General features: G+C 43.6%; 1 protein-coding gene across 1 annotated transcript in view; it reads right to left on the minus strand.

Moving 5' to 3' along the window:
- LOC108936508 (PHD finger protein 21B-like) overlaps nt 1–24,342 on the minus strand; it is a 164,920-nt gene extending 140,578 nt beyond the window's left edge. Inside the window, exon 1 of the mRNA XM_018755894.2 lies at nt 24,111–24,342. Coding sequence (XP_018611410.2) covers nt 24,111–24,164 — 54 coding nt within the window. The 5' untranslated portion in view covers nt 24,165–24,342. The remainder of the gene's footprint in view (nt 1–24,110) is intronic.
- Nucleotides 24,343–26,083: the final 1,741 nt, after the last annotated feature.

The raw sequence follows: 26,083 nt of genomic DNA on the forward strand, positions 1-26,083 counted from the left end.
GAGAAATGCAGGGAAAGTACTAAAGGGCTGATCAAGGATGTGCAAACTTCTGATATATATTACATTTACATTACATTTATTCATTTAGTAGATGCTTTTCTCCAAAGCGACGTACATTTCAGAAAATACAATTTGTACATTACATTAGGAGAGAGAAACAGTTGCAGACGTGATTCTTAAAGAGTTAGTCTGTTTATTTCCACCATATGCACCAATCACAAAAGCAGCTGCATAAAACTCAGAATAAACAATTCCCGATCACCTTCCTATAATATATTTTTTATTTTTTAAGGTACACAAACACACACTTTCGGAACTGCTTGTCCCATACGGGGTCGCGGGGAACCGGAGCCTAACCCGGCAACACAGGGTGTAAGGCCGGAGGGGGAGGGGACACACCCAGGACGGGACGCCAGTCCGTTGCAAGGCACCCCAAGCGGGACTCGAACCCCAGACCCACTGGAGAGCAGGACCTGGTCCAACCCACTGCGCCACCACACCCGGTACACAAACATTTATGTACAATACAAGAGTAGTGACTGTATAAAGCCTTATCTGGGCATGATAATAGAGTTATGGTGCATGAACATTTACACCTTACATGAACTTAAGAGATCATGGGTGAAGTGAGTTGGAAGAGGGGAGTTTTCAAACCCCTTTCAAATGTGGACAGAGATTCAGCAGCTCTTAGTGAGAGGGTAAGAACTTTCAATCATAACAGAGCCAGAACCAAGAACCTCCGTGCTGTACCTTTCGTAAATGAGAACACCAAGCGAGCAGATGTGGAAGAGCGTAGTGGTCTGGTTGGGATGTAGCGGTTGATCAAGTCTTGTAGATAGCTGGGAGCAGTTCTATTGATGCTTTTGTAGGCCATAACCAGGGTCTTAAATTTGATCCGGGCAGCTATAGGAAGCCAGTGCAGAGAAACAAGTAAAGGACATGTATGGGAAAACTTTGGCAAGTCAACAACTCATGCAGCAGCGTTCTGTATCAGCTGCAGAGGTTTGATGGCAGTAGTGAGAAGGCCAGACAGGAGAGAGTTGCAGTAGTCCAGACGGGATGTCACCATGGCCTGGACAAGTAGTTGGGCAATCTCTCTCTTTTTTTTTTTTTTAAACTCCCTTTTAAAGAATCTTTAGATTCTTAAAATAAAAAAAAAAGAGTATAGGGAGTAAAAAGAGTAACATTTATTTACACCTTTCATGGGCAAAGTATTGCTGATGAAATACAATCATATTTATAAGGTTTATCACTGCACAGTGTGGCAGAAAAGGAATGTTCTTTTCCAATGCATTGTTTATGCTTGAGAAGGGCTGGGACACTATCCAGTTGATGCCTTTGGAAAAAGCACGAGGGCATAATGGATTTCCAGTGGAATTTTCTAAGAAATTCTGGTCCAACCAATGCCCTGCAATTAATAACATGCTCAAAGGCCACATCTCTCACTTTCCGAATACAGCTTCAATTAGTTTAATTTTAATGAAAGAAAAAAATCAGAATCCTGTCCCTATTAGTGTATGTTCTACTAGTTTGCTGGATTTTAAAATTGATCACATGCTTATCAGTTAATACAAACAGCTTACTGTCAAAATTTCCATGTTGGAATATGGGGTTAACAAGGCTGCCCCCCTACCTCTTTACTATTCACACTTACAATTGAACCTTTGGAAGAAACTATTAGGAGCAATTTTGAACATATGCTGTAGAAGAGCAGGATTTCTCTGTATGCTGATGATGTGCTTTTTAGCTAAAAAATCTTGAAATATCAGTTTTGAGAGTTTCATAACACAGTCAAGTTTCAGGTTAGAAAATCAGTCTCTCTAAATCTCTGGCTATGCATCTGAATTCATCTATTCATCCAATTTGTGTTTCCCTTTTAAACTGGCAAACTCTGGCTTTAGACATCTAGGAATATTGCCTGTCTGAACCACGTGTCCAATATTGGGTCGGGGGGAGCCAGAGCCTAACCTGGCAACACAGGGCATAAGGCTGAGGGGGAAGGGGAAACACCCAGGATGGGACACCAGTCCATCAGAAGGCACCCCAAGAGTGACTCGAGCCCCAGACCCACCCGAGAGCAGGACCTGGTCCAAATCACTGCACCACCTCACCCCCCCATCTAGTAATAATATCTAGGAATTTAGACACAACTATTCACCACTTGTACAGAACATTTAAGATTTAAATTAATTTTAATGTTAACATTAATTTAACATTTTGTAGAATTAATTTTGTCTGGGTTAATGTTTTACCTTGTCTGAAACAGCTATTTCAAAATGTAATGTGTTCCTTTTTTTTTTTTTTTAATTGAACACCCAGGTTTCTAGATTTAATTAGAACAAAATACTCAGAATTCAGTGGGGGGTTGGAGAAGGTCCTGCTCTCCAGTGGGTCTGGGGTTCGAGTCCCGCTTAGGGTGCCTTGCGACGGACTGGCGTCCCGTCCTGGGTGTGTCCCCTCCCCCTCCGGCCCTACGCCCTGTGTTACCGGGTAGGCTCCGTGACCCCGTATGGGACGAGCGGTTCCGAAAATGTGTGTGTACTCAGAATTCGATTTTTTCTAATCTTTATTCATTTAGATGACATTTAACCCCAAAGCAACATACAACACTGAAGTATCAACAATTATTTGCCCATTTTTAAAGATAGTTTGTTTTCATTTGAGCAATTTGAAGACTCCTGCTGAAGAGTACTTTCACAATACATGGGATTTGAACCTGCAACTCTTGAGAGCCAAAGGCAACAGTCACTGAGATATTAGCCACCTCTGGCAATCTGCTCCACTTACATTCACACTTATTTATTTCGTAGATACGTTTCTCCAAAGTGACTTCCAATGAACTCTTTTGTAGTGTTATCAGCTCACACACTTTATTACCCTAGGTGACTTATACTGCTGGATACACTCCTTACAATGTGTTACTCATCTATACATCAGTTGAACACACTCTCTGTGAGTCATACACTATGGGTGAACCTGAAGAGCATGTCTTTGGACTGAGGGAAAAAACCAGAGCACCCGGAGGAAACCCACGCAGACACAAAGAGAACATGCAGACTCCACGCAGACTGAGCGGGAATTGAACCTATGCCCTCTCACACCACCCTGGTGCTATGACAAAGTGGCACTACCTGCTGTGCCGCTCACTTAAACTCCCCAAACTTTGTCCACTCAGAAACATGGGTGGGGCTTCTGTACCAGAGTTTAACTACATTTATTTGTTTAGCAGACATTTTTCTCCAAAGCAACTTCCAATGAACTCTATGTAATGTTATCAGCCCACACACCTTATACCTCAAGGTGACATACAACGCTAGATACGCTACTTTTAAAGGGTCACTCATTCATACATCAGTGAAACACACTCTCTCTGTCACTCACACACTATGGGTGAACCTAAACAGCATGTCTTTGGAGTAGGGGAGGAAACCCACACAGACACAGGGAGAACATGCAAACTCCACGCAGACTGAGCAGGGACCAAACCCACGTCCTCTCACACCCCCCAGGCCCTGTGAGATGGCAGTGCTACTCACTGTGCCACCGTGCCACCATGCCACCCTACTGAGAATCAGAATCAGAATCAGAATCAGAATCAGAATCAGAACGAGCTTTATTGCCAAGTATGTTCGCACATACAAGGAATTTGTCTTGGTGACAGGAACTACCACAGCACAGACAGAATGACAATGACAAGACACAGATGAGAAGATAGAGTATGTGAGCAAGGGATAAAAAATATTTAAAAATATAAAGTACCGAATATACATAAAATAGTACAAAAATAGTCGCTAGATACAAATGCAAGGGAGTGTAAGAGAGATGTGATAAATAGTTATAAATATAAATAGCATTATGTATTGCACGGTTTACTCTCTAGGGGAGAGATTTAGGTGTTCATGAGGTAGATGGCCTGAGGAAAGAAACTTTTCTTATGCCTGGCTGTCCTGGTGCACAGTGCTCTGTAGCGCCGGCCAGATGGCAAGGGTTCGAAGAGGAAGTGGCGTGGATGTGAGGGGTCTAGAATGATTTTGCTCGCCCTTTTACTGACTCTGGACGAGTGCAGTTCTTGGAGAGCTGGGGGGGATGTGCCGATGATTCTTCCAGCAGTCCGAACTATCCGCTGCAGTCTTCTGATGTCTGACTTCGTAGCTGAGCCGAACCAGACAGTTATAGAGGTGCAGAGGATGGACTCGATGACTGCGGAGTAGAACTGCATCAGTAGCTCCTGTGGCATGTTGAACTTCCTCAGCTGGCGAAGGAAGTACAACCTCTGCTGGGCCTTCTTCACAATGGAGTCTATGTGGGGCTCCCACTTCAGGTCCTGTGAGATGGTGGTGCCCAGGAACCTGAATGACTCCACTGTTGCCACAGTGCTGTTCATGATGGTGAGTGGGGATAATGCTGAGGTGTTTCTCCTGAAGTCTACGATCATCTCCACTGTTTTGAGCGTGTTCAGCTCCAGGTTGTTATGACTGCACCAGACAGCCAGCTCTTGGACCTCCTGTCTATAGGCAGACTCGTCGCCATTCCGGATGAGGCCGATGAGTGTGGTGTCGTCTGCAAACTTCAGGAGTTTGACAGACGGGTCTTTTGCGGTGCAGTCGTTGGTGTACAGGGAGAAGAGCAGTGGGGAGAGCACACATCCCTGGGGGGCTCCAGTACTGATTGTGCGAGTTTCGGATGAGAATTTTCCCAGCCTCACTATCTGCTGCCTGTCTGTCAGAAAGTTGGTGATCCACTGACAGATGGAGGTGGGCACGGAGAGTTGGGTTAATTTGGACAGGAGGAGGTGTGGGATGATGGTGTTGAAGGCTGAGCTGAAGTCCACGAACAGGATTCTCGCATAAGTCCCTGGTTTGTCCAGGTGTTGCAGAATGTAGTGCAGTCCCATGTTGACAGCATCATCCACAGACCTGTTTGCTCGGTAAGCAAACTGCAGGGGGTCCAGCAAGGGTCCAGTGATGTCTTTCAGGTAGTCCAACACCAGTTTTTCAAGTGACTTCATGACCACAGATGTTAAGGCGACAGGTCTGTAGTCATTAAGTCCTGTGGTCTTGGGTTTCTTTGGGATGGGGATGATGGTGGAGCGTTTGAAGCAGGAAGGAACTTCGCACATCTCCAGTGATCTGTTGAAGATCTTTGTGAAGATAGGGGCCAGCTGGTCAGCACAGGTTTTTAGGCAGGCCGGTGAGACACCGTCTGGGCCTGGTGCTTTCCTTGTCTTCTGTTTGATGAAGACCCGATGCACCTCCTCTTCGCAGATCAAAGGTACAGGAGGGGGGGAGGTGGGGGTTACTTGAGTTGTTAAGTGATTGGTGGAGAGAGGGTCTGAATGGGTGTAGGGTGTGAGGCAGGGTTTATCAAACCTGCAATAAAACTCATTCAAATCGTCGGCTAGTTGTTGAGTTGACACGGTGCCGGGGGGTGGTGTCTTGTAATTTGTGATGTCTTTCATGCCTTTCCACACTGACGCAGGATCGTTGGCTGAAAACTGTTTCTTCAGCTTTTCAGAGTAGTTTCTCTTAGCCACTCTGATCTCCTTTGCCAGTGTGTTTTTGGCCTGTTTATACAAGACTCTGTCCCCGTTCTTGTAGGCGTCTTCTTTGGCCTGACGAAGCTGTCTGAGTTTTGCAGTGAACCACGGTTTGTCATTGTTGTATGTTAAACGAGTCCTGGTAGGGATGCACATATCCTCGCAGAAACTGACATATGATGTTACAGAGTCTGTGAGCTCATCCAGATCGCTAGCAGCAGCCTCAAAAACACTCCAGTCAGTGCACTCGAAGCAGGCTTGTAAGTCCTGCTCTGCTTCCCCAGTCCATCTTTTAACAGTTCTTATTACAGGTTTAGCTGATTTCAGTTTCTGCCTGTAGGTCGGTATAAGATGAACCAGGCAGTGATCAGAGAGCCCCAAAGCTGCCCGTGGAACAGAGTGGTATGCATCCTTTACTGTGGTGTAGCAGTGGTCCAAAATATTACTGTCTCTGGTGGGACATGTAATATGCTGTCTGTATTTTGGCAGTTCACGGGAGAGATTTGCTTTATTAAAGTCCCCGAGAATGATTATAACAGAGTCCGGGTGTTGTTGCTCTGTGTCAGTGATCTGGTCGCCCAGCTGTTGCAGCGCTGCGTTCACGGACGCTTGCGGTGGAATGTAAACACTTACGAGGATGAAGGAGGAAAACTCCCGCGGCGAGTAGAAGGGCTTGCAGTTGATGAAGAGCGCTTCCAGGTCGGGACAGCACATCTTCTTCAACGCTGTCACATCTGTACACCACCTTTCGTTGATGTAGAAGCATGTCCCACCGCCACGTGATTTCCCCGCTGATTCCGCGTCGCGATCCGCTCTGAACAGCTGGAAGCCCTGCAGATGTAGCGCGCTGTCCGGGATGGCTTCATTCAGCCAGGTTTCCGTGAAGCACAGAGCAGCAGAGTTGAAAAAGTCCTTGTTTCTTTGGGACAGGAGGAAAAGTTCGTCCATTTTGTTGGGTAAGGAGCGGAGGTTCGCCAGATGGATACTAGGCAGCGCTGTTCTAAAGCCGCGCTTTCGGAGCTTGACAAGCGCGCCGGCTCGCTTTCCGCGCTTGCGCGTCTTGGAGCGCTTGGAGCGCTTGAGCAGCGCCGCTGCACCTCCGACTACAATGTCCAGCAAAACGTCAGAAAAGTCGAAAACCGGTAAAATGTCGGGTGGTGTGTACTGCCGAATGTTCAGCAGTTCTTCCCTGGTAAAACTGATTGTCGGAGTATAACTAAAGACAGGGCAAACTAACAAAAACAGTAAAACAACTGTGGAGCTCCACACCGAGGCGGCCATCCGCGGCGCCATCGTGTAACCGAGTCGTGTAACTGAGTATCACAAATTAAACTAATCACTAATTGGTTCTAGGCTAGACCAGATTTTATGTGGGTGAGTGTGGAGTCTGCTTCATGCTACGTAAGACTGATAAGATGTTTGCCTTTCATTCCGAAATTCCTTGAAATCTCATCTTAATCCAAAGTTTTGATCAAATTCAACACTTCTGCTGTGGAGAAACTTATTTAACTGGCACTTTTCTCTAAAGCAATTTTCAATTGTTCACCCATTTATACAGCTGGGTAATTCTTACTATATTATTTTTAGGGTAAGTATCTTGCTCAAGAGTATTACAGCTGGAGGTGAGCCTCCAAACTGTGACCTTGGGATCCAAAGAAACCAGTTCTAACTACTGCACTACGAGCTGCCCCTTGTTATTAGCTTCTTTCACCCTCAACGGAGACCTCCCCACAACTATTTGTCAAATTTGGCTCCAGAAATGGTTGACTAAAGGGGTACTGGATATATCATTTTTATTCACAGATCAAAAATGTTGAGTACCAATTTTCTGAGAAGTCTTCTTCTACAGACTTCTGCAAATACCTGCAACTACAACATTTTCTTGTAGCCCAAAAAGAGAAGAAACTTTGAACAGAATTTACTAAAGTTTATAAACAGCTCATGACACCAAACTCCAGAGGCATGATCTGAAGCATTATAGAGGCATTATACCACTGTTTTCTCAAGTGCCAGAACTGGTTCCAATGATGCATTGATGGAAACCTGGGAACAGGACCTTCACTTGTCTCAGAGATTAAGAAAGGTCACCTTAATGTGCTTAAGTCTTCCTTGCCCGCATCTTCCTATGCATCCAGGAACATAAGCTCATTCACAGAATCGATCTCACTCCATTGCACCTTCACAGGAGTTTTCCAGGGATATCTCAGTTTTGAAGGCAAGGCCTCTCTTGTCACTTTCATACATTTATTCTGGGAATGTGGTAAGATACAAGTTAAACTGGATCTGGATTCACACAATCATTCAAAAGTGGGGCACGGTGGTGTGGTGTGTTGACCCGGGTCCTGCTCTCGGCTAGGTCTGGGGTTCAAGTCCCGCTTGAGGTGCCTTGCGACAGACTGGCGCCCCATCCTGGGTGTGTCCCCTCCCCTCCAGCCTTATGCCTTGTGTTGCCGGGTTAGGCTCCGGCTCCCCGCATCCCCGTATGGGACAAGCGGTTCAGACAATCATTCAAAAGACCTTTGATTAAAAAATGTCTCAATTTATTCTTGTGACACAACCCAAATTCTTATTTTGATGATGTTATGGTAAGAGGGTTAATAATTTTATTCACTTGGCAAGGAAATGCATTTTAATTTTGTGGTCCCCCCAAGAAGTTCACTCTGTAAATACACGGATGATGTAAGTGTTTAAATTGGCAATAGATTTACATGACAACTATTTCTGAAAATGTTTGGATACCCTTTCTAAAGTCAAGGCACAATTAATATTAGTTTCAATGGAAAAAGTTATATTAGTAACTTTTAAAATAATAAAAGTTATTTTCTGCCAAAATATCACCAGATCTCACACAGTAACTTCAATAATTAATATTAGTTATAACAACACAACATAGCAATTTCATAAATTTAATCCATTATACTATGACTTTTGTCATTATGAATACTGTACGTGTGTCTATGTTAATATACCTTCAGTGCGTATGTTTAGTAATTTTTCACAATTTGTTCAGTAATTCAGTAACTAGTGCAGTGTATATTAGCTCATATGGTGGTATGTAACAAATTGATTGTACTCAAGAATCACGTGTCTGCATCCAAATCTCTCATCTCCTTCTGTTGATGTTCTAGTGTGATGTGAAAGTTAATATTTTCTGTAAATGTATGCTGTACCCTGGCTTCATGTTGTGTGACTGCTTAACGCAATGGGAAACAAGACGCAAAAGAAAAGAACAAAGGGGGCAAATTGTTCGGAGCAGATCACTTTTGCATTGGATACGGGAAGTTTCGAGAGTATTGTCATGCCTTATGATGACCAATGTCTGAGCTTACACATATAAGAAGGCAACGCAAACCGATCAGGGAGACATCCAGCTGTCCAGAGCTCTCCCATTGGCCAAAGGTGTCGTGAAAAGTCTCTACGTGTCTGAATGTTTTGTGCGGATTTCCTGCGACTGACTGGTCCCAGGGGAAGAAAGATACATTTTTCCACAACATGCACTTTTCGTATTTTCTCTGAGATGTACATTGCTTTGGAGAAAAGCATTTGCTAAATGAATAGCGCAAACATTCTTGCGCTCAGCTCTTCTGAGTTCCTACATACAGTACACTTCATTGCTTACCACCACATCATACACAGATGTAATATTCAGTGTTTATGTATTAATTCAGCCTTTAATGCAGAAAACAAAACAGTAAAGACAAAAGAAACGTACAAAGACAATGGAAATGAAATAGCACTCACTGAACTAACTGACATGGCGTCTCACAGTACCAGGGCTGCACGACTCTACACGAGTGCGATCTCCACTCAGACTGTGGGGACTTCACATGTTCACAGTGGTTTCCTCCCAAAGACATGTCTCATGTGAACTAGTGACTCTAAATTGTGTTTGTGTGTTTCCCCTTCCTTCTGATATTTTTAAACACTTGTTTAAGCCATGATGCATTAAAGAGTTGGAAAAATAGCAGAAGAGAGCGATGCCAACCAAACATGTACCCACACTGCAGTACATGTACCTCACAGATGAGAATAAAGAAGCCTTTGAAAAATGAAACGGGCTGCTTTTGACATAGCTGTGACTGCCCCCACTGCTTTTTGCGATTGCAAAATTTTTGCATAAATAAGAAAGTGGTATTAAATGTTGTTTCTAAATGCAAATTTTTGTAAGTTAAATGTTAATATCTCAGGGGATGACCATAATAGTTATTGACTGTTACTCCTTCTGTTTTACATTTACGTTTATTCACTTAGACGCAGTTCGCCAAAGCGACTTACAATGGATACTATGTAGTGTTACTAGCCCACATACCTTATTCATCAAGGTGACTTACACTGCTAGATACACTACTTACAATGGGTAACTCATCCATGCATCAGTGAAACACACTCTCTCTGTGTCACATTATGGGGGAACCTGAACAGCATGTCTTTGGACTGTAGGAGGAAACCTACACAGACACGGGGAGAACATGCAAACTCCACACAGACTGAGCGGGAATAAAACCCGCGTTCTTTCGCACCACCCAGGTGCTGAGAGACAGGAACGCTACTAGCTGTGCCACTGTGCCGCCCTGTCTTAATATGTTCATGTGATTTTCCTTATATTGGGCATCATTCAGGGAATTTTGGGGGAAATTTGGGATGGGGTTGGAAAAAATGTAATGAATAATGGAATAAGTAATTTCATTGTCCAGTTTTTTGATATTTGGTTGGTTTTGAAGAACAAATTAGGAAAAGTTAAGTCGTAAGCGTATAATGTACGCTTGTGTATAGCGATTCTAGGTAGGGGACAGGCAGGACCTCTGTTTGGGGTGAGTTGTCCTTTTTCGTTCTTGAGACCTGCTTTCCTCATGCCTTTGTTCCACCCATGAGCCCACCTACTGCCTACACCAGGCCATAATACTTTCGTAAGCTGGTAAAGCAATTTTTCAATACTGAGGACCCCATTATGTGAGGAATGGGTGTAACAGCAGGCTAATTTTCAGATTTCTATTTTTATTTTGACTTTGTAAAAGTTTGTCACTGGTTTTTAACTATAGTTAAAGAATGGTAAGCAGATTAGACAATGGATGGATGGATGGATCAACTGGTAACTAAAATTGAGAAGTCGCCTGAAGCATACTGAAACTTTGCCCAGTGAACTACTACTGCTGAAAACTCCTTCACTGTGAACATTATAGGACAGAATAACTCCAAACCATAACCATGAAGAAATATTTCAAAATTGATATAAAAAACATGGTTGTGTAGTGGTTAGAGATGCTGCCTTTAGACCCAAAAGATGCAAATAAATAATTTGGGTAAAAAACTAATGTAAATGACAGCTTATTTGGGATCTCCATACACCTCTACATATCAGAAGAGTATTGAATATGACCACAATTTTGGATTAAGATTCCATTAAATGTAAAGAATGGTTCCTGGTGTAACGAGAAGCAGATGTACCACAGGGACAAGTCAAATTACTGTAAGCATTTTTCACAATAGATGTATAGCTTTTTCAAAGGTTGGTATCAAAATACAGCACAGTCTCTCTTATGCATCTCTACCCAAAATTAAACACAAGTATATGAGACCAACATATTTTCTTTTTTTTTTTAAACTTGACAGGTCAGGTTTCAGCATAGGATAACAGGATATAATACTAAATTGTACTCAAGAGATACACCGATCAGCCACAACATTAAAACCACTGACAGGTGCAGTGGATAACTGATTATCTTGTTACAAGGGCACCTGTCAAGGGATGGGATGTATTAGGCAGGAAGTGAAGTCAGTTTTTGAATTCTATGTGTTGTAAGTAGGAAAAATGAGCAAACGTAAGGATCTGAACAACTTTGACAAGGGCCAAATTGTGATGGCTACACGACTGGGTCAGAGCATCTCCAAAACAGCAGGTCTTGTGGGGTGTTCCCGGTATGCAGTGCTAAGTACCTACCAAAAGTGGTTCAAGAAAGGACAATTGGCGAACCAGCGACAGGGTCACGGGCACCCAAGGCTCACTGATGTGCATGGGGAGCGAAGGCTAGCCCGTCTGGTCAAATCCACAGAAGAGTTACTGTAGCTGAAAACCTTAATGCCGACCATGATAGAAAAGTGTCAGAATACAGTGCATCGCAGCTTGTGGCATATGGGACTGTGTAGCCACAGACCGGTCAGAGTACCCATGCTAACCCCTGTCCACCGCCAGAAGCACCTCCAATACATTTACATTACATTTATTTACATATTTAGCAGATGCTTTCTCCACAGCGACTTCCAATGGATACTACGTAGTGTGTGGGCTGGTAACACCTTATTCACCAAGGTGACTTACACAGCTAAATACACTAGCATGTTCTCTCTCTGTGACTCAAACAATAGCAGCGTGAGCGTCAGAACTAGACCATGGAGCAATGGAAGAAGGTGGCCTGGTCTGATGAATCACGTTTTCTTTTAGATCATGTGGATGGCTGGGTGTGTGTGCGTCGTTTACCTGGGGAAAAGATTGCAGCAGGATGCACTATAGAAAGAAGGTAAGGTGGCAAAGGCAGTGTGATGCTCTGGGCAATGTTCTGCTGGGAAACCTTGGGTCCTGGCATTCATGTGGATATTACTTTAACACGTACCACCTACCTAAAGACTGTTGTAGACCACGTACACCCCTTCATGGCAACGGTATTCCCTCATGGCTGTGGCCTCTTTCAGCAGGATAATGGACCCTGCCATACTGAAGAAAATGTTCAGGAATGGTTTGAGGAACATGACAAAAAGATCAGGGTGTTGATTTGGCCTCCAAATTCCCCAGATCTTAATTCGATCAAGCGTCTGTCGGATGTGCTGGAAAAACAAGTCCGATCCATGGAGGTCCCACCTCGCAACTTACAGGACTTAAAGAATCTGCTGCTAATGCCTTGGTGCCAGATACCACAGGACACCTTCAGAGGTCTTATGGAGTCCATGCCTTGACAGGTCAGAGAACAAGGGGGGGACCTACACAATATTAGGCAGGTGGGTTTAATGTTGTGGCTGTTCGGTGTATAGTTCCAGTTCAGGATGTTTCTGTTGTGTTTTTTTTTAATAAACATACCATTTTACTGCGCGATTTATTCTGCTACAGTCTTTCAGTGAAAGAAAAATAAAACACTGCATTGTCTAGTACTGTCAATACAACAGCAAACTGGGTATTTCAGTAACAGGTTTCTTCCATAACTCTTGCCTTTTTCTCTTGTTAGCATCATTATTTTCCTAAGCAAAATTCCTGATATAATGCTGTGTGAAATGCACAGACGGTTTGACTTTCTTCATAAAATGTACAAGCTTTTGTCATCTCCAAAATACACAGAAAAAGCCACCAACAATGATGGGTGCATACCACAATGAAAAAGCTTGTGCTCTTTCAGCATGCTTTGGCACAGTTTTCCTGACAACCCACCATGAGCATAAGCATCCCACCTAAAGTGGCTATCTTTACCACCCACCTCCACCAAACGCTTGCCATCAGTAGAAAACTCTCAGCAGTCTTTCAGTTGTCACAGTTTCTGACATTTGGTAAAGAATGTCAATTTTCTTTCATGACAGAGTATCGATGAACCGTTCAGGGACAATGCACCTAGCTGCAGCCTGTTCATACTGAGGACTAGTAGTTCACCTCCCACTACAGAGACATTCCTCTCACAACAAAAACACTGTGTGTTTATGAATTTCAATGGCTTTCCTTTCCACAAACAATAGTTAACAACACCCTTCTCTGATACGCTCTATGATGTTATACTAATATAAGGAAACCCTGACCAGACCACTCACAAGCTGTATGAGCATGGTTACAGGTCTATTCACTGGATACATATTCAGCAGACCATCCTGATGTCATAGCTGTTAAACATAAAATTATTTTTTCATTTAGCAAATGCTGTTTCTCCAAGATGAATTACAATGGTATCATTTGTATATTAGCTACTTATAATTATTTACCCTTTTATACAGTTGAGTGTTTTTTTTTTTTTTATTGGGACGAGCAGTTCAGAAAATGTGTGTGAACCAGTTCAAAGTAAGTACCTTGCACAATAGCACTAAAGTAGGTAGTAACTGTAACTGGTAAATAGAAACTATAATAGTACAGTACTACAGGATTCAACCCAGGTCTCTGCCATCTTTCTGTATAAAATGTAGCTCATACTTGGCTGCATATAAGCAAGGTGGTAGCCCAAAAAAGCTCCATGGCACATATTACATACCTGAATCATGCTTTAGACAAGAGGAACAAATTCCTGAGCTTCAACTGAATGTTGTGTCCCTTTTCAGATTACTTACTTTTTAATACACACACACATTTTCAGAACCGCTTGTCCCATACAGGGTCACGGGGGAACCGGAGCCTACCCGGCAACACAGGGCGTAAGGCCGGAGGGGGAGGGGACACACCCAGGACGGGACGCCAGTCCGCCGCAAGGCACCCCAAGCGGGATTTGAACCCCAGACCCACTGGAGAGCAGGACTGTGGTCCAACCCACTGCGCCACCGCACCCCCTTTACTTTTTAATAATCCCATTAATATTGTAAAAATAGTAACTGGTGCCTAATAGTCTTTCATGTGTGTAAAGTCTTGTTCAACTTCAAAGAACACTTGGAATATGTGAATGTAGCATGTTTATGACAACTTTTTCATAAGTGTTCACTCTGGGGAGTGAAGGTAGGATTGACCTACTCCTTGTCTACCAGGGCTGTCAGCATGTCTTTAGACTGTGGGAAGAAACCATAATACCAAGAGAAAACCCACACAGACAAAGGGAGAACATGCAAACTCCACAAAAACTGGGCAGGGATCGAACCCATGTCCCCTTGCACCACACAGGCACCGTGAGACAGGATTGCTACTCGCTGTGCTGCCACACTCACTTAAGTTATGAGTATATGGGTTTAGTGTGCTACATTAAAGACAAAAGCACAACTACTTAGAATGAAAAATAAAATAATAGATGGAACTTCATTATTCTTTCAAGGCCAGATTCCTTCCCTTCGAAACCATAAGCAATAAAGCAGAGATCCCCCAAAGGAAGCTATGGCAGAGTGCTGAAACAGCCCCGTTAATTAAATAGGAAACTTTCAAAGGCCTTCCAGTAGTGATTAAAAAGATTCTGCCAACAAAGGATGACACGTGTGGCCGGTGGCAGAAGGAAACAAAAGGAGTTTTATCATCCTGGGATGTTTCCAAAGACCTAATGTGGATCTTTAGTGATGTGTAAATGCCTTCTAGCTGCCCCACTTACTTCCCTCTTCCTCTATGCTCTATCTTGCCAGTAGGCCCAGAGACCTGTGTCAGAGCCTGAGATGTCGAGGTGGAACCCAGCTGCATCTGTTCACCTTCCACTGAAAAGTCCTGGCAACTATAGAACCGAGTTTTCCCGATTAGGCCCAGGGGCTGCCTTTTTCAGTAAGATGGAGGCAAAGAACTGGCCCTGCATTGTCCAGGACCGAACAGACGGGGAAGCTGTTGGCAGACAGAGATCTGGAGCTGTAAACACACAGTCATATCCAAACACAGACACATAGAACCCCAAACAGCAAAGAGGCTAAGTATCCCCCAGAATATTTTAAACTTCATTAAAGCCATATTCAGAAGTATTAGCATAACTGACGACGTGGACGATCAATTTAATCTTGTAACAAGCCTTTTCCAGTTTACCTCACACTTACTAGAACCAAGATTTAATTATATTAAGACAAGCAATTGCAAATGACACAAATAACATTACATGGGCTGCCCACACATTACCTGGTGGCCAGGCAGCCCACGTAACCCGGCTGGGCTCAGCCCGAAAAGGCATCGTGGGGGGCCATGTAGGCTCACCACCTGCAAGGTCCAACATGGGGGTCCAGGTGCACTATGTACCAGGCAGCAGGAGGGGGTGGGGTGGCTCATGGTGTCACAGCCCCTCGCGAGAAAAACTGGCTCTTGGTACGTGGAATGTTACCTCATTGGGGTGGAAGGAGCCGGAACTGGTGGGGGAGGTTGAGAAACACCAACTGGATATAGTTGAGCTCACCTCCACTCACAGTGTTGGCTCTGGAACCAAACTCCTCGATAGGGGGTGGTCTCTCTCCTACTCAGGAGTTGCACAGGGTGAGAGGCACCGGGCGGGTGTGGGGATACTCACGAGCCCCCGGCTGGCTGCCATACAGTCCAAACGCGTCCCGGTAGACGAGAGGGTCACCTCAATGCGACTTAGGGTCGCAGAGAGGAAAACTTTGACTGTTGTGTGCGCTTATGCACCAAACAGCAGTTCAGAGTATTCAGCCTTCTTAGAGAGGGTGGGGTTCTGGACAGGGCCCCACCTACAGACTCCATAGTCCTGCTAAGGGACTTCAACGCTCACGTTGGCAATGACTTGGAAATCTGATGGGGGGTGATTGGGAAGAACAGCTTGCCCGACCTGAACCCAAATGGTGAAATGTTATTGGACTTTTGTTCTAGCCATAGTTTGTCCATAACAAACACCATGCTCGAACACAAGGATGCTCATAAGTGTACTTGGTACCAGAGCTCCTTGGGCCAAAGGTCAATGATCGACTTTGTAGTCGTTTCATCTGACTTGAGGCCACATGTTCCGGACACTCAAGTGAAGAGAGGTACTGAGCTGTCAATCGATCACCATCTGGTGGTGACTTGGATCAGATGGTGGGGAAAACTGATGGACAGACCTGTTAGGGTTAAGCGTTTATGAGGGTGTGCTGGGAACGACTGTCGGAGGACCCTGTCCAGAATGATTTTAACCTGTACCTCCAGGAGAGCTTCTCCCATGTCCTGGAGGAGGTAGGGGACACGGAATCTGAATGGACCCTGTTCAAAGCCTCCATTGTGGAATCAGCCAGACACAACTGTGGCCAAAAGCTTGCTGGTGCCAGTCATGGCGGCAACCCAGGAACCCGCTGGTGGACACCGGTGGTGAGGGAAGCCGTCAAGCTGAAGAAGCAGGCCTTTAGGGCCTGGTTGGCTCTGGGGACTCCTGACTCAGCAGACAGGTACCGGTAGGCGAAAAAGGCAGCAGCGGCTGCGGTTGCAGAAGCAAAATCCAGGGCACGTGAGGAGATTGGAGAGGCCATGGAAAACGACTCTCGGTCGGCTTCAAAGAGGTTCTGGAGAACCATCCGGCAGCTCAGAAGGGGTCGGAGGAGTTTCGCTCCGGCTGTGTTTAGCAGGAGTAGAGAAACTCTGCCCTCTGATGAGGACATTGTTGGGAGGTGGAAGGAAACTCTTAAACCCAAGTGATACGCCTCCCTTACAGGAGTCACGGCCTGAGGCTTTCAGGCTGTCAGAGTCCATTTCCCTGGTGGAAGCCACTGAGGTAGTTGGTAAGCTCCACAGTGGCAAAGCAAAGGGGGTGGATGAGATCTGCCCGGAATTGCTTAATGCCCTGGATGTCGCAGAGCTGTCATGGTTGACACACCTCTGCAATGTTGCATGGACCTTGGGGACAGTGCCTTTGGATTGGTAAACTGGGGTGGTGGTCCCTATCTCTAAGAAAGGGGACCAGAGAGTGTGTACCAACTATCGGGGTATCACACTTCTCAGCCTTCCTGGGAAAGTCTATGCCGGGGTGCTGGAGAGGAGGCTCCGGCTGATAGTTGAACCTCAGATTGAAGAGAAACAATGCGGATTCCGCCCTCGCCGTGGAACAGTGGACCATTTCTTTACCCTCTCACAGATAATTGAGGGGGCATGGGAGTTCGCTAATCCAGTCTACATGTGTTTTGTGGACTTGGAGAAGGCCTATGACCGTGTCTCCCGGGAAATTCTGTAGGAGGTGCTTAGGGAGAATTGGGTACTGGGACTACTACTGAGGGCCATTCGGTCTCTGTACACATGGAGCGAAAGCTGTGTTCGCATACTCGGCATTAAATCAAGCCCATTCAATGTGGGTGTTGGACTCCACCAAGGCAGTACCTTGTCTCCACTCCTGTTTGTGGTTTTCATGGACTGACTGCGCCTTGATATCCTATCTACCGGTCCATCTACGTCCCTGCCCTCACCTATGGTCATCAACTTTGGGTGATGACCAAAAGAATAAGATCGCGGATACAAGCGGCCAAAATGAGTATTCTCCGCAGGGTGACTCACTCTCCATGACAGGGTGAGGAGTTCGGACATCCGGGAGGAACTCAGAGTAGAGCCGCTACTCCTCCACATTGAGAGGAACCAGTTGAAGTGGTTCGGGCATCTAATAAGGATGCCCCCTCAGCACCTCCCTTTGGAGGTATACCGAGCACGGCCAACTGGGACGAGGCCCCGAGGTCGGCCCAGGACCCACTGGAGGGATTATATCTCAAAGTTGGCCTGGGAAGGGCTGGGGATCCCCCAGACTGAGCTGGAAGAAGTTGCGGGGGACAGGGGCGGCTGGGCCTCTCTGCTCTCCCTGCTGCCACCGTGACCCTATTAGGACAAGCGAATGGAAGATGGATGGATGGACGGACGGACAAACAACATTAGCATCTCACAATGATAGAGCAAAAAGGAAATATCTGTATGGTGGGATATAACTAGTACCAAAATGACAACCAAGTAAATTACAAAAACAACATTGAGCTTTATACAACCTTTATGTTTCTGACAAAAGTATGACAGAACACCTGTAGAAACTGTAATTTAATGTAAATTAAGGCACAGCTGGTAGTGTAGAGGTTAGCACTAGTGCCTTTAGATCAAAGGTCGCAGGTTTAATTCCCACCTCCAGCTGTAGTACGCTTGAGCAAGGTACTAATTCTAAAATTGCTCCAGTAAATTTACCCAGCTGTATAAATGGGTAAATAATTATAAATACTTCAACACTGTAAGCTGCTTTGGAGAAAAGTGTCAATTAAATGAGTTGATCTAATGTAGAAGAAGTGATGTTTGTTCCTGGTCTTCCAACATGTATTGAGATGTCAACTGACCTCCTGTGCAGATTTATGAACCAAATGGAAAAATTCCCTTCTTCCCATTCTACTCTTTTGGAACTAAATGCAGAAGGAAAAGTGAGGACCTGGATTTATTCTGATCTCCAAAAGACAAAGACACACAGACAAACCATCTAACAGGCCATAATGAGCAGCCCTAGGACATTTACATTTATTTAGGAGATGCTTTTCTCCAAATCGACTTCCAACAAACTCTATGTAGCGTTATAAGTTTACAAACCTTATTCACAAAGGTGACTTACACTGCTAGATACACTGCTTGCAATGGGTTACTCATCAATACATCGGTGGAACATGCTCTCCGTCACTCACACACTACGGGTGAACCTGAACAACATGTCTTTGGATTGCGGGAGGAAACCATAGCACCCAGAGAAAACCCACACAGACACAGGGAGAACATGCAAACTCCACACAAACTGAGCTGGGATCAATCCCACGCTCTCTTGCACCACCCAGGTACTGTAAGACAGCAGCGCTACTCACTGGACCACTGTGCTTCTGTGCCACCCACACCCATAGGAGATTAAGTCATTACAAGGAGTACTACCAGGATGGGGGGAATCTGACCTGCTGCAATAGTCAACTTTTGAAGCCTAGGTAGAGTATATGTAGGTAAGAAATCCTCTGTGGTTAATGTACTATGAAGAGTACTCTATGCATCATTCCAGTAAGTGCCTATCCCAAACAGGGTGATAAGTGAACCTGAGCCTATACTGCACGCATTGGAAACAGAACTGAGGAGAGGTACATCCTGGACAGAATGCCAGTCCATTCCAGGGTAGCAACACATGCACACACTCATTCCCCCATTACAGACAATCACCAAGCCACCTGAACATGTATTTGGAATGTGAAAGGAAACCTACACAGACAGCGTGAACATACAATTCACCACCCAGGTGCTGTGGAGCAGGCATCAAACCCACATTCTCTCACACCACACTACTCACTGCACCACTGTTGTGAGTAGTACTACCTGAGCTAAATACAGCTCCATTACAAATGTAAGAATATCTTGAAGGTTAGAGGAAATTATCGAAACCCACTGCTTAAAACAAAAACAAGCTTTTCAGATCTTCGCAGAAGTTCAGCAAATAAGTAGATGTCAGATTCCACTAGTGTGTGCAACCAAAACTGACTTATAAAATCAACTTTGACCCCCTGAAAACACAAGTGTTCCCAAAGCTGATTTAGTTTACTTAAGGCTTCACAATATGACTCACTATGCCTTCCTGAGTTGGAAAATTAAAGTTTTCAGCTGTTTTTTGCAGGGTGGGGGGTACACTTTTAAACCAGACTCTCTTTGCAAAAGTTTTTACTACTCCCAGTTGAAAATGGCTTACCCAACAAATTGTCTTCTTCCACATGGCATTCAAAGTGAACACCTCCCCCATCACCAGCTGGGTTCACTGGTCCTATAGCCCAAAGGACAAGGAGCCAAATTACAAAATAGGACATACTGTAATGAAGCAGACATCCTTCAACTGTCATCTAATGACAAAAGGAGAAGGGTCAACACTAACAGAGTTTCTTCCCATGGCCTCAGTTTTCAACCTGTTTACAATGTTGACTTCATGTTTTTTTTACAGGTCAAACAATCATAACTAGCGTGTGGCCACACAATGTAGCTGGGCTGGTCAGTATTAAAACTAATGAACCTTCTTCCATATACACACTATCTATGAAGGTGAGAGTAGTAATTATAGCAAATACACCAAGCAAAGAGATGGAATTATGGCTTAGGCATGTTTGGTCACTATCTACAGCCATTTGCACCTTCAATGCACACGTGTATTCTTATGACCCTTCACCCATCTGATAAAGACCAGTTCTTTCCCTCCAGCCCTCCATTTCCAACACTTGACATATTTGTTATCACCCAATATGTTTCGTCGCTCTCTAGAATCATTACCATCTTCTAAGCAGAAAAACGACATGTATTCCTATGCTTCTTCACCTGTCTGATATCCCCTTAGTTCTCACTGCCCTTCTGTTTAGCATATCTGTATCTCCCATTTCTCTTGGCACACCTGTATGGCATATTTGTATCCCCCACCCTCAATAAGTCCACACCAATGCAGGCCCACAGAGACCTATGGCTGATGCCATCAGCTCTGTAGTTAAATGTTTATTTACCTAAACTGGGTTATGTTTTTTCTGTCGACCACCCTACATCTTCAGTTATCTTCAGACTATTAACAGAGTTGAATGGTGCAGTTGGAAGGGGACGGATTTTGACAAATACATGCTGCTTGTAATCTAGACAAAACGAGCATAAGCAGAGAATAAACAACATAATGGGGAAGAAATTGGCAAATTTAAATATATAAATCCATCTAAGTTGTCCTTGCGAAGAAAGTGAGCCACAAAACCACAACTTCAGTTCAGCATGCCTATTACCTACAATAAAACTAGGCTCTCAGGTATGAATGTGTAAATAACACAGAACTATTAAACACATAAAAGGCTATGTTCAGCATGGTTCCTCGGGGCACTCAGAGGCTACATTTATCTGATGCTATTCTCTAAAGAAGCTTACAATGTTAAGTTACAATTATTTATCCACTTATACAGCTTGGTAATTCTACTGGAGCAATTCAGGGTATGCACCTTCCTCAAGGGGAATATAGATGGAGAGGGGATTTAAACCTGTCACCTTTGGGTTCAATGTCAGCAGCTTTAACCACTGCACTATCAGCTAGCCTATCAGAGAAACATGAGGAAAGAGCAGAGGTAGGTGTAAGTGTTTTAATGCCATGTGTGAAAAACACATTATGAAGAAAAAAGACCAAGCAGAGCTGCCTTTGAAATTCACACAGGTCAGATTCATGCAGAAAAATTAAAGAAAAATGTGCAGATCTATCACAGTTCACCACAACTTTGACATTTTGAGAAAGTCTTTGCAATGCTGCTGCAGGTCCTGCCTATTCTTTTGTAATGATTGGCACCAGTAATGTTAGGTACTGTTGTTCATTATTACCACAAACAAAAGACAAAAACTTTGATTTTGAGTAAAATCTGTGGTCTCTTTCTGTACAAGTTCAAACAACTCTCTTAAACAATACATGCAAATATCTTAAAAGTGCAATACTGAACAACTTTCAAAGAGATGGCAATATTTAGTGTATGCTGTCTTTACAAAATAAGAAAGTGTAATTGCCATCAAGTCCAACAGGGAAAACACTGGACTAATCAGGCTAAGAAAAACAGAAGACAAATCAAGCTAAAGTATAATACATTGTCTGTCTCAAGGAACCTTACTGCCACAAAATTATGTAATTTTCAGTGTGCACACACACAAATGTTCACATATTGAAAAAATAGCATCTAGACTGTTAAACAGAAGTTCTATGTACCCCAAAACCACTGCCAAATATGCTGATTTCTTTCAAAAAATCTGCAAACCATATAATACATATTTTTCAGTACTGCAGTTTTTGTTTCCAAACCCATGGAATTCCCACTCCTACAGCAGTGCCCTTGGTATTTGGTGCTTTCTCATTCCTTATGTATTTATAGTGTTTTTGATTAACATTTACATTTATTTAGCAAATGCTTTTCTCCAAAGTGACTTCCAATGAACTGTATGAAGTGTTATCGGCCCACACACCTTAACGAAGTGAATTCTTCAGGAGTTCTAGCCCCAGTAAATGCATACACAAATGTTAACATGATTAAAAACTAAAAAGGTTACAATTTGCTGCAGTGCATAAAGGAGAAGAAATGTGGAATGTGAGCTTTTACTGCCACTGGTTTACATTCAATGAGTGAACATGGCCTATGCTGTGCTGCGCTGACTCGCATTTTCTGTGTCTCTCTGCACCTTCCCTCCCCCTTCTCCGAAAACAGCATCAAAGCAATCAAAATGGTAATGCTGAGCATGAATGGGGCCCATCCCCCACCCACCCCCTCCGCAACATGGAGAGAGAAGTGCGGCACCCCTTACAGCACAAAATGGAAGCTTCCACTATCAAACGGGAGAGCTCTGTGAAAAACACAGCAGCAAACGCACCACATGAAACAGTCAGCCGAAAAAATACACAACAAAAATGAATAGGTATATAAATATTTATAAATAAACATGAGCATATTTATTGCCCTCTAAGAAAAATCCTCGGCCTTAAGAAAAAAGGAAAAAAATACTGAAGCGCAGTTCCAAGTGTCGAAAACTGAATTCTGAAAGAAACACCATGGATTGAAGTTAACGGGAGTCCGTAATCTTCGGTGTGATTGACCAACAACAACCAGCAGTAAATGTCGTCGATTTTTTTCTGGTTCTAACCCATTATTGTTCCAGGAACGTGGGAACTTTGTTTCACCCGGCATCATGTTTGTGGTGCTGAAAGACAGCGATTCTACACTAAACCATACTAAAACAACTTCTGTGTGCATGTTTTTACTGAATAATGTAAATAACAAAAAAAAAATAAAAAAATACAGCGGAAGCTAAATTTAAATCTAGTGGGAGATGATAAAAAGGGAAAAGTGTTCAGCTGAATTCGAATTATTAAACATCGTCGCGTCACGTGACCACAAAGACACGAGTGCTTGTGACAATAAAGTAACAATAAGTCCGTATAAAACATAAAAATGAATGTTCACGTTCTGAGATAAATCGTATTTATAGTTTTACCTGTTTCAACTGTGTTTAGTATGCAAAAAGTACTAACAGCTAGACACTTAACAAGCTCCCCAGAAACATGTCGACCCACTCAAAATGGACGCTAATATTGTAACATGAACGTTTTCGTTACGTGCAGCTACTCCGTGATGGGAAATAAACTACAAAATTATCTTACAAAGCGCTATCGCCATGGATGGAATCTTACTTGCTTGTTTGCGAAAAGGCTGTTATTCTCGTTTGATTTTCACGCTCTTTTTATGATCTCTTCTTATCATCTATAATCTTAGAACCGAAAAAAACACAATTTGAATTCAGCGAAAATGATGAGACTGAGTCGCAGGACTTTGTTTGTGTAAGAAACACAGTTAAGTGACGTTTCCCTGCAAAGTCACACTAAGGACAAAGCAATGGAGCCGAATGCGTGGACAGGAAGATGAAGGGGACATGCAGCCTCAAAGTTTCTCACTTGCCAATGCAAGTACAGCTGTCTTTTTTTCCAACACCGTATCATGACAACACTTCACCAACATCACTGATTTACCTGTGGGTCCTGCTTCATCTGTGCAACTAGTTTCTAAACGGGAACAGAATGAGAGGGAAAAAAGAATTAAAAAAGTGATTTTCAAGTTGGTGTGCCAGGGAGAAACAAAGCGCGCACCCCCCCCCCCCTCGCCGCCACCACCACCACCACACACTCAAACCCTACCAGTCCTTGCACCTCATAAATATTCAGGTCTCGTGCAGACCACCAAACATAGCCGCCGCATTACTGCCTGAAAGCCTCCGATTCTTCCCAAACACGCACGAAACCCCTAAACTCCTGCATAAAGTAAAGCAGAAATGTTTCACAAAACATCACCTTTTTACCGTCGCCGCACAATGAAAAGAGACAGTAAAGATCACCCACTTATTTCTTGTGAACAACCGATCACGTTTGATCCCATCACATTTTTCCTCTCCCATCACAGCTTTAAAAGGACAACTATGGGATGCAAATAAGGTTTTGTCGTTTACCTGATGGCACTGGATTTCTACTTTCAGCGTCTCTTGTAGGCCTTGCAATTCCATGTTCCTACTTTCAGATTACTTTTCTATCACTTTCGAAGCAAACGACGCGAAGTTTCTTGATAATAAAGAGTATTTTTAAGCAGCAATAACAATCGAAAGAAGAACTCAGTCTCCAAAGCAAGTTCTTGTTTCTTTGCTGCCAATGGGACTCATCACTCACTTTACGCCGATGAACAAAGTGCTCCAAAGACGCCGGAAAAAATCAGCACTTGGACAGATCCACTTCTACAAGAGCATCACGGTCGCTTATTCAATCAAAGAGGTCATTAGATTTTTTTATCGCTATTACTTTGTTGAAAACGAGGGACTATATTTTGTCCAAGTGCGCGGCTTGGTTTCACTGTGCCTCTGGAAAAGTCGTGGTTCGGCTGTCAACGCTAATTCGGAAGTTCCCGGATGGAGCAGTGAGAGACGAGTAGAACTCTCTCCTTTGTGATCTCTCCCCCCCCTCGCTGTAACACACATATAAGCACACACTACCAGTCATGCGCGCTTTCACACAAATGCAAAGGTGACTGACTCATCAACATTATAGAGAAAAGACTAAGAAACTCGAAGGGTGTTAAAATACAGCAATGCATCCTACATTACATATTTACTTAGAGATGATATTCCACGTTTTTGTTTCAGTTTTTGATTTGCTCAACACATATACTTTATACATTAATGTGTGTTTTTTTTTAATCATTCAGACTCAAGTTTAAATTATCTTACAAAAATATTATTTTACACCCAAACATGACAAGACTTGGAATTTAAAAATATATATTTCTTTAATCTGGGGGCACGGTGGCGCAGCGGGTTTGACTGGGTCCTGCTCTTGGCTGGGTCTGGGGTTCGAATGCTGCTTAGTGCCTTGCGACAGACTGGCATCCCCTCCTGGGTGTGTCCCCTCCCTTTCTAGCCTTACGCCTTGTGTGTTGCCGGGTTAGGCTCCGGCTTGACGCGACCCCACTTGGGACGAGCGGTTTCAGACAATGTGCATGTATGTGTATTTCTTTAATTATTCGTCATAAAATACTGATCACAAATGCAGTCGAAGAAATTGCCTTTTTTTTAGTGTTTGTTTTTTTACATTTATTTATTTAGCAGGGGTTTTTCTCTAAAGCGACTTCCAATGAACTCTATGTGGTGTTGTTACACTACTTACAATGGATCACTCATCCATACACCAGTGTAACACACTCTCTCTGTCACTCACACACTATGGGTGAACTTGAACAGCATCTCTTTTGACTGTGGCAGGAAACCAGAGCATCCAGAGAAAACCCACACAGACACAGAGAGAACATGCAAACTCCATGTTTGTTTGTTGTACATCCTTGTTGTAAAAACATCAGTTGCAAACACATATGTTACTTTGACTGCATTGACATTATTGTTTTGTTTTACAATTGTTCTATTCAATCTAGTAACATATGTAAATATATATAGTCAAACACATTTTTGGTAACTGATGTGGTGTCTCATCATGCTAACTGCAAGTCTCTATGCGTATTTATGTTGTCCCAGACCTAAGGTGATCAAATCATATGCCTGGTTTTGCTGACAAGACTATTAAACTTCTGATTTTTTGTATGAAAGCTGAAATTGGCTAGAAGCTGACAAACACTGGATATGATTAAAGGACAAATTGTTCAACAACCACGAGCATCAGGATAGGGGGTTGTGGATGTCATGACTGCAGGGAGGTGAAAACCCCCATGTCCACCAGAGGCACCACTAACAGCTATGCAACTAACCCAAGACACTAGTTTTCAATTAACCTCACAACCAGTTCTCTGTTCTAAAAAGTGGGTAAAAATACATCACCAGTTGCAAATCAGCTCTTTGCTGTTTTCCGCTGTGATTTTATAATGATGCCTGTGCACTCACCGGTTCCTCCGGTTAATGTTCCAGTCCCGAGCTCCCCCTGTTTA

This window comes from Scleropages formosus, chromosome 24 (assembly GCF_900964775.1).
Source record: "Scleropages formosus chromosome 24, fSclFor1.1, whole genome shotgun sequence".
NCBI classification, from domain to species: Eukaryota; Metazoa; Chordata; class Actinopteri; order Osteoglossiformes; family Osteoglossidae; genus Scleropages; species Scleropages formosus.